The sequence below is a fragment of the Morone saxatilis genome, unplaced genomic scaffold, assembly GCF_004916995.1.
Source record: "Morone saxatilis isolate NCDOM2014 unplaced genomic scaffold, NCSU_SB_2.0 Contig15, whole genome shotgun sequence".
Classification (NCBI taxonomy): domain Eukaryota; kingdom Metazoa; phylum Chordata; class Actinopteri; family Moronidae; genus Morone; species Morone saxatilis.
The window spans coordinates 9,035,605-9,045,063 of record NW_023339707.1 but is presented as its reverse complement, the minus strand read 5'-3'; the positions used below and the strand labels follow the sequence as shown (position 1 = coordinate 9,045,063).

The window sequence follows — 9,459 nt, the reverse complement described above, 5'->3', positions numbered from 1 at the left end:
TTTATGAAACTCTTCTCATGAATTCTAAAAGCTGCCCTGTTATCTACTAAATTATTGCCTGTTTGCTCTGTTTCCCTCAGCTTTTGGTAAACAACAAAATCATTAGCTTGGATCTCTCTGTGGCAGAGGTCTACAAGAAGGTCTGGTGCCCTACAAATGAGGTGAGCGTCCTCGTGTGTTTGACATTGAATACTTTTTGCATTGGGAATGCAAATTTGTCATTAAATGCATACAGTATTAGTGTTAGTCATGGAGCATTTCTTTTTTCTCAAGGGTGAGCCAATGAGAATCATCTATCGAATGAGAGGTCTGCTAGGAGATGCCACTGAGGAGTTCATAGAGTCTCTGGACTCAACCACAGGTTAGATTTACTGTTACTTTACAGTGTGTTAATAAATCTTAATAAAACATAGCTTGCTCACGTGTCTTAATCGAATGGTTTTTGTCCTAAATATCACATATGTTAATGCTGCTCACTTATGCGCACCCATTATCCTATCCTATCCAAGGACGTGCTCTGAGTGCCTGTATTCAGTACCCTCTTAAAAGAGTAATGGAAAAAATGAATGTCCAATATCTCATCACAACTGAGGTAATAAATGTTTTACCTGACCTTATTACAGATGAGGAGGAGGATGATGAGGAGGTGTACAAGATGGCAGGAGTCATGGCACAGTGTGGAGGACTGGAGTGTATGCTCAACCGGCTGTCTGGAATCAAAGATTTTAAACAAGGAAGACATCTGCTCACTGTAAGCCAACAAAGCCCTTTACAATAAGACTGTGGTCTTTATTCTCTGACCTTTTAAAGCAAACTGTCTTCTGCTTAACATAAATAATGAAATCGATAAGAACTTCATAAATACCAACAGTGGAGCTGCAGAGTTGACAAGTCTCTGTCTCACTCTCAGGTTTTGCTGAAGCTGTTCAGTTATTGTGTGAAGGTGAAGATCAATAGGCAGCAGCTGGTCAAACCAGAGATGAACACACTCAACGTCATGCTAGGAACTCTAAATCTGGTGAGCATCACAGTGACTGTGTAACATAGTGTTGTGTATCCTGATTAGTGGGGATGAGGGTGACTGATGCATTATCAAAGTTAATTTTAAGTTACTTTGTAAAACTCAGTTTTAATGTCCTTTTTCCTCCAGGCTTTAGTGGCAGAACAGGAGAGTAAGGACAGCGGTGGAGCCTCCATAGCAGAGCAAGTTCTGAGCATCATGGAGATCATTCTGGACGAAGCCAATGCTGAGATTTCAGAGGATAAGGTAAACATCTAAAGCAGATCTATGCACCCTTCAGAGTAAAGAGGAAACATTATAGAAACCTTTGATACCAAAATATAAGCCTCAACATTTGTATTTGTGTTACTGTTTTAAAACTGTGGCTGGTTTGTCTTTTGCAGGGTAACCTGCTGCTGACAGGAGACAAAGATCAGCTGGTCATGTTGTTAGACCAGATCAACACCCCATTTGTGCGCTCCAATCCCAGCGTGCTGCAGGGTCTGCTGCGCATCATCCCATACCTGTCCTTCGGTGAACTGGAGAAGATGAGAATCTTGGTGGAACGCTTCAAACCATGTTGCAGCTTTGACAAGTGGGCATCACTCAGCTTTCACTTACAAATGAGCACATATTAGACATTTTTTAAGTTGATAATTTTCAGGTCTTTAAATGGATAAAAACACTTACTTACAAAGAGTTGTTACGTTGAAGCTGTGCTACTGTGAGAACCACACATCTTTATAGAGAGTTTGGGAATCAGTTTGTGTCTAAGTAAAACTGACCCCTGGCTTTGTTTTCTAAGGTACGACGAGGAGCACAGTGCAGATGACAAAGTGTTTTTGGATTGCTTCTGTAAAATCGCCGCTGGAATTAAAAATAACAGCAACGGCCATCAGCTGAAAGACCTTATTCTCCAGAAAGGAATCACACAGAGTGCACTGGACTACATGAAGAAACATATCCCAAATGCCAAAAAGTAGGTCTTCTCACAGTTTCAAGTGCCCAAAGAGAGTAATTCAAAACCTTAGACAAAATTAAATATGTGTGCTTTATTATTTAAACCATTTTCTTCTTCTGAACTCTCTCATTAGTCTGGATGCAGATGTCTGGAAGAAGTTCCTCTCCAGACCAGCTCTACCCTTCATTCTCAGATTGCTCCGTGGTTTGGCTACCCAGCATCCCCCCACACAGGTACTAAATAGTGGAACAGTGGAATACTGATTACTTGGGACAATTCCTGTGTATGGAGGAGTAATTAGAAGATGAGCAATTAAAATCTTTGACCCAGTTTGTAAACTCAAACAAACAAGCCAACCTAACAGGATTGGATGTCCTCTTGTCTTCTGTTCAGGTGCTAATAGGCACAGATTCAATAACCAACTTGCACAAGCTGGAGCAGGTATCCAGTGATGAAGGAATTGGCACGTTGGCGGAGAACCTTCTGGAGGCGCTGAGGGAGCACAGTGATGTAAACCTGAAGATTGAAGCAGCCCGCAGGGAGACCAGAGCTGAGAAGAAGCGTATGGCTATGGCCATGAGACAGAAGGCCCTGGGCACATTGGGCATGACGGTACGCTTTACGTCTACTCTTTTATCTAACGTCTGTTTTTTTCTCTTCATTTGTATCTCTGCCTCTGTCACGTTTCATTAACACAGCCCAGTGTTATATTGTTGATTTTTGTTTAATTTTTGTTTATTTGTTTGCCTTTCAGACCAATGAGAAGGGTCAGGTGGTGACCAAGACCTCACTGTTGAAGCAAATGGAAGAGCTGATAGAGGAGCCGGGCTTGACCTGCTGTATCTGTAGAGAGGGTTACAAGTTCCAGGTACACAACTCATCCAGGATTATGAGTGGATACACTTCACAAGTCCCCCTATTTAGTATTTATAATCATTATATAAACATTGACTACATGGTTTATAACACACTATAATGTAGTTGTAAGCAGATGTAAGTGTTAATGTAAGGTATTAATCTATTTGTCAATAACAATAACTTTTTTGTATGAAGTTGGTGATCTTATTGTAGATACTATTGAAACAGTGGCTCCATGTTATAGATGGTGACCAGAGTCGCTCTCCTTAGTTTGAATTAAACTGTATCAGTATATCAGCTGCCACTGATATCCTAATTATGGGTAGATAAAATGATATACCAGGTAGCATTGAGAAACCCTGAGTGTGATTTTGCAATCACACAATTGTATAGTGAACCAACTCATGGTATTTTGAATTAACGTTTTGGTCCTTGTCCCTCTTATTCCAGCCAACCAAAGTCCTGGGTATCTACACATTCACAAAGCGTGTGGCCTTGGAGGACTTCGAAAACAAGCCTCGCAAGCAGCAGGGCTACAGCACTGTGTCGCACTTTAACATAGTCCACTATGACTGCCATCTGGCAGCTGTCAGGTAGCAACACACACCATCAATATACCTGCTGATGTACCCTTTTAAAAACGTTCCTGTGTAACCTCACTTTCAGCTTACTCCAACCTGAGCCTTTTTTTTTTTTTGCTTTTCCCCACATCAGGCTGGCTCGTGGGCGAGAGGAGTGGGAGAGTGCTGCTCTCCAGAACGCCAACACCAAGTGCAATGGGCTGCTTCCTGTGTGGGGGCCACATGTGCCAGAATCAGCCTTCGCTACGTGCTTAGCAAGGTAAAATCATGCATCAGCACACACACACACACACACACACACACAGCGAATGTTTTCTTCATGTGGCACACAATAAGTCATTCCCCACTTTTTCTCTCTGCTCCACAGGCACAACACATATCTGCAGGAGTGTACAGGCCAGCGGGAGCCCACGTACCAGCTCAACATCCATGACACCAAACTGCTGTTCCTCCGCTTTGCTACCGAACAATCGTTCAGCGTGGACACAGGAGGAGGAGGACGAGAGAGCAACATCCATCTCATCCCCTATATCATCCACACTGTGCTCTACGTCCTCAACACGTATGTACCAAACAGAAAGTACTCACCAGACATTCAATCTGTACCAGGTGATGAAATGGAGGGATGACACAAAAACCAGTCAGCCTGTTTGACCAGTACTCAGCTGGTGACTCCTGTATTTCTCACACTCATCTCACTTTGCAACCTGTGTCACTGCAGTACAAGGGCTACGTCCCGGGAGGAGAAGAACTTGCAGAGTTTCCAGGAGCAGCCATGTGAGAAGTGGGTGGAGAGCTCGTACGAGGTTGAAGGACCGCACTATTTCACCATCTTGGCCATGCACGTCATGCCGCCTGAACGCTGGAGGACTTCACGAATATACTTTCTACGAAGACTCCTGGTCAACGCACATGCCCGCAAGGTCTCAGCAGTCTGCACCAACAAGTATGACGCTCAACCTTTTTTTTTATTTCTCTGTCCCTGTTTGTTTTACAACTGATGCAGCACCTTTTTCTATCATATTACTTAAAGCTCTTCTTTTTGGATCACGTTGTAACATCAAATGATCGTTTAGTTCCATGAATTTAAGGATGGCCACAAACAGCAATAAAAAAGCGGTATTTTGAATGCGTCCCATACCTCCATGGTACGATGCTCTGCAGTTTTTAAAGCTGTCCATTGGGAGCATTTTTAATATAACATATATTAATATATATATGTTTGCGTAAAGCAGATCTGAGTTACAGAAACCTATATTCAAGAATTTCATATCAAATTTAAAATACTATTTATCTTGAAACAAGCTCCTACCTTCATCCTCTTCTTCTCTTTTATTATCAGACTCACAGATAAAGCACCAAAGGAATATGCAGTCTATCGCTCGCCTCTTCTCTTCTGGGGCCTGGTGGATCTTGTCTACGACATGTTCAGGGTAAATGTTCTACTATGTGTATCATACAAACCAATAATATTCTGCTGTGTATATTTTTTGTTTTTTTCTGTGAATGCTTTGATTGATTGGCCACTGATCAACTGGTCATATCTTTGCAATCTTGGAAAAGTTGCAGAGACATTTAGCTTTTTAGTGTGTTTAAAAATGAATCAAAGCAAACTGTTAAACAAAGGCTTGATGAACTGTAATTTCCAGTTTGGAGACTAAAACTACAGTAACTGACCTCACTGCCTTTTTCTTCCTTTGGGCCACACAGAAAGTACCCACCAGCAACACAGAGGGGGGCTGGTCCTTCTCGCTGGCAGAATATGTCAGACACAACGACATGCCCATCTACGAGGCCTCAGAGCGCGTGCTCAGGGCCTTCCAGGATGAACTCATGCCCGCCGAGTCCTTGTCAGAGTTCTTTGATGTTGTAGGTCAGTATCACGCCTGATTTATTTGGGAAACGGGAGAAATCTACATCAGCCCAACTGATGCAGCTGTTATTTATGACATGTTGACTCTTGACATTAAATTATTGCCTGGACTAAGTTTTAATGTTATTGTGGAACTTGACTTCATGTTTCTCTTCCAGGTCTCCTCTCTGAAATCGCAGATCCAGACATCTTCCTGCAGGATTTGTTGAACTCTTTGCCCTGATGGCCAACCTCACCCCACATCCTTCCAACACACAAACAGCCCTGCAAATAACGTTGGGACACCTACCAACAGAAAAAAAACAAAAAAAAAAGATTTTCTCTTTTTACACACTGACACACATGCTGAGTACACACACAGATTATACACCATGCTTCTTACTCACTTCCCTCCCCCATATTACATCTTCAAATTAACTTCAAGCAGAAACTATGTGTAGTCTAAAAAGATCATCCACTTTGGGCAACATCTCTGTAACGTTTAACACAAAAACACAATGCTGTTAAAGGGTGGGTGGGACACACTAAAACAGAATTCACACTTTGGCCTTGTGATTCACTCCAGAGTTGAGGATATGACTATGTTTCTTGCTAAGCTTGAGACAACAGATCTGAGACTTTGCTAATCATTAAACCAGAGAATTTTTGTGTATTTTCTGGGTCATGACTCGCCAACGAACCTGAATCTTCAACATGTCTTTTAAAGGACATCACAGAATGGTGGGGTGAGAGAATTGAATTATTCACAATAAAACTATAATAGGTGTCCGGATGATGGGAATAACTTGTGAATTCTGTTTTAGGGTGGAAATCCTTTTGGCTTTCAAACCCCCACCCACCCCCCTTTATATTGGGGTGCAATGTTAAGGTAACTAAAAGATTTTGGGGATTTGACCCACCACGTGTTAAGAGTGGCATTTTAATTTTATCTTGTTTTCCTTTTTGTTTGTTTGGTTTAAGTTGTTTTTGGTCAGGGTTTTTTAAAGTGGCGGAAGGTTTCAGTGTCGCAGTTTCGAGCTAACTTTTGCTGTTTGGTCTCCATGTAGGTTCTAACTGGAACAAAAAAAAGGTTTTTGATTTGTGTGTATGTGTAAGGTTTCTTTTATCGCCCTCAGAAGCAAAATGGGGAAAAGAACAATGAATAAAAGTTTGTTTTATTTTTTCCCATAAAGCTATGCCTTTGTGACAAAGTGAACTTTGGACTTGTGAAAGATTCAATCTGTTGCAATGAAATATCAGACCTGTCTAAAATAATAAAACAGACCTACATTATATCCTTAAACACTTTTTTCCTTTGACTAATTGTTTTGTCATTCAGTTTGTTTTCTTTCCCAAGAGTTTATTTCTTGGGCCTCTACTCTTTAATTTAGATTTTGGATTCCCTAAAATCACCGGCAACATTCTTGTGTCAATCCCCAGAACAAATTTCTGGAAAGCAAAGAGAGTTTCAGCGATTGATTGAACTTACAGACAGTTAAAATGGAGCTGAATGCGTGGTGTGGAGTTCACCCAGTTTATTGTAAATTCACCTATTCCCGCTGCTACAATGTTCAACTGTTGCTGAATGTCTGCTTTTTGAATTTAGTCTATGATTAATAAAGCCGTAATAATTCCAAATGTGATCCAAGGTGGTAACCTCTTCTGTTCCAGCTGATGCTTACACTCTTAAAAAGGATGCATCCATTCCTGTCTACGTTAGAACGGCACATGTATCGATTTTAAGTGTGTAAGAGTATTTAGAGCAGTGGTTTATTCTTCTGGAGCTTCTCTAAATAAGCAATTATTGCAACGGTAGTGCAGGTGTAAACTGTGGTTCCTCAGAGAGTTCAGAGCTGTTGTAATTTGACTGTCATATCTTAACTAATATATGGCCTTTTATGGTGTTGGCCTCTGATCACTCCCAGTATTTTCTCGGCCTGCCTCGCTCTGCACTACTCACAGTTCCAGCTCTCCCAGTAAAGTCAGAAGTCATGAGGAGGATGAGCCCACAGTTGTAGATGGTTATTCTCTGTCACTGAATTGTTTGTCTTTATGTAGAACATTAACAGAACAACCAACATATTATCGTTGCACTTTCTTCATTATTTGAGATAAACTCAAATTAACACCTGATATGATTCCTAATTCATCATACAGCCTTTGAGCAAGGCATTTACGGCTTCATAACGTCGCACTGCTACATAGCAGGCTCTCCCAGAACCTCATCATGTGAACCCAAAAGCTAAATCGTCTCTAAAACTCTCTGACCTCTGTGTTATAACTTCCTACTTTGGTTCTGGTCTTTCTCCCTCAGTAATGAGACTGGAACAAAAACCTGAAGGACCTTTGGGTCGACAGTTGTAATGGAAACTTTAACCTGTATTTCTGTGTAATCCAGAGAGTTCAGGCAGAAGAGGCTGTTTCTGTGTGGATCATATGAGGTGCAGCTGTATATTGGCCACTAGAGGGTGACACTGATATGTGAGATAAGATAATTGTAGGTCCTTATATTCAATGTTAACTGCAAATCAAATATCTCTAATATTATTATTATTATTATTATTATTATTATTACCAAACAGAACACGCTCAGTTTATGTTTGAAGATAATAATCAATTTAACCTGGTGTCAGGAAATCATTCTGAACTCAAACTGTACATTGGAAAAATGGAAAAAAAACGGTTTATTTTTAACTTTCATATGAAAGCACATATTGCACATTTCACATTTTACACATTACAACTAGAAATAACATTTACAAAACAAAGTATGCATTGGCATACACATTTCCCCTTCATACAAAGGAATATGGCTTTTAGTTTTACAAAACCTCGACAACGTGGTCTCACTGACCAGTTCTAAGAAGTATTACATCTTAAGGCACGAATGCGCTTTTTAAGGCCCATTTTGGACCAATGAGATCACAGTGTATATGGTATAAATCTCACTTATTTTCCACCTTTTCCACTTACTGTGGAGTGAAAACACCCAACAGAAAAGAAAAAAAAAACAAAAACTGATTTATAGTCCTTTTCCTATCAGAAAAATATTTTCCATTGGGAACTTCTTCACATTGTGTCATTGTGTTCAGTGCTACAAAGCTTGCAGGCACACAGTCCCACTCATCCCATCTTATTTCATGTTGTCTCCATTGTCTTGTATGTGTGTCCACTCGTTACTGGCAGCACAGCGGCGCCACATCCTCAGCTGGCGAGGGGAACAGCCGCATGGCCTGTCTGGAGGATTTGTTGTAGCCGTTGTGGAAAATCAAGGCCTTCTTCACAGTGAAGAAGGAGACTGTCTTGTCCCACACGTCGGAGCTGGACACCCCAGTGTTGAGTTGGCTCTCCAGTGCTGAGCGGAGCCTCACTGCTCTGTCTGTGCACTTCCTCTCCAAACTCATCATCTTACACATGCTGAGGAGAAAGAAATATCAAATTAATGTTGGATTCAAAGAAAAGGTTAGTTCACTTCACAAGAGTTAAACATTTTCTCCTTCACCACTAGTGGTATCAAGCCATGCAGACTCTTTAGTTTTTAAATACTGGGCAAATAAAACCTAAACTATCAGGGCCCCCTCACAAAACCAGTATACCAAAACATTCCTGTGACCCCAGAGTGACACTGAATGAGACACAAGTTTAAAGAAAAGAAATGAGCTGAGCTGAGATTTCTCCATTTGAGCTTACGTTGTGTGCTGATCCCTCATGGTGAATATGCAGTCAGATGGTGTCCACTCAGTCCGGGCCTGCGTCGGGTGCAAGAGGCGTTCAGGGTTATGATTTTACCCACTGAGATGCTCCTCCTTTATATACTTATGCCAACTTTCCCATCGATCTAATGTGATGCTGGTTCTCACAGTGTTTGGCCAATCACAAAGCAGTGTTATGATGACAATAGGATGTGAATGAATTAGTTGAATTCATGGGGTACAATGGCCCCAATCCAAACAAACAGGTGGGAGGGGCCCGTTGCTGGCCTCTTGTCTCTCAGCTGATGCGCCACAACGAAGGAGATATCCTCATTATTGTTATTATCGACTGGGAGTGATATGTGGTGGGAACATGGAGGGAAAATGTCTGCTGAGAACGTCCTGCATGGAAGAGAAGTCCATTTTACAACACTGTGGACAGATGTTAAGTGTAAAGCTGAATGACATTAGACATTAGACCTGAGCTTCCACTTTTTACTCCAAAAACCAGAGTA

General features: G+C 41.3%; 1 protein-coding gene across 8 annotated transcripts in view; it reads left to right on the top strand.

The window, feature by feature from the left end:
- ubr4 (ubiquitin protein ligase E3 component n-recognin 4) overlaps nt 1–6,895 on the top strand; it is a 49,326-nt gene extending 42,431 nt beyond the window's left edge. For all 8 annotated transcript variants that reach the window (XM_035657540.1, XM_035657537.1, XM_035657532.1 and 5 more), the window contains 17 exons: nt 81–161; nt 274–361; nt 624–751; nt 911–1,018; nt 1,151–1,267; nt 1,405–1,595; nt 1,806–1,979; nt 2,095–2,194; nt 2,355–2,573; nt 2,716–2,829; nt 3,270–3,412; nt 3,534–3,659; nt 3,768–3,962; nt 4,122–4,346; nt 4,743–4,833; nt 5,111–5,273; nt 5,432–6,895. In XM_035657540.1, coding sequence (XP_035513433.1) covers nt 81–161; nt 274–361; nt 624–751; nt 911–1,018; nt 1,151–1,267; nt 1,405–1,595; nt 1,806–1,979; nt 2,095–2,194; nt 2,355–2,573; nt 2,716–2,829; nt 3,270–3,412; nt 3,534–3,659; nt 3,768–3,962; nt 4,122–4,346; nt 4,743–4,833; nt 5,111–5,273; nt 5,432–5,496 — 2,328 coding nt within the window. In that variant the 3' untranslated portion in view covers nt 5,497–6,895. The remainder of the gene's footprint in view (nt 1–80; nt 162–273; nt 362–623; nt 752–910; nt 1,019–1,150; nt 1,268–1,404; nt 1,596–1,805; nt 1,980–2,094; nt 2,195–2,354; nt 2,574–2,715; nt 2,830–3,269; nt 3,413–3,533; nt 3,660–3,767; nt 3,963–4,121; nt 4,347–4,742; nt 4,834–5,110; nt 5,274–5,431) is intronic.
- The last annotated feature ends 2,564 nt before the right edge of the window (nt 6,896–9,459 follow it).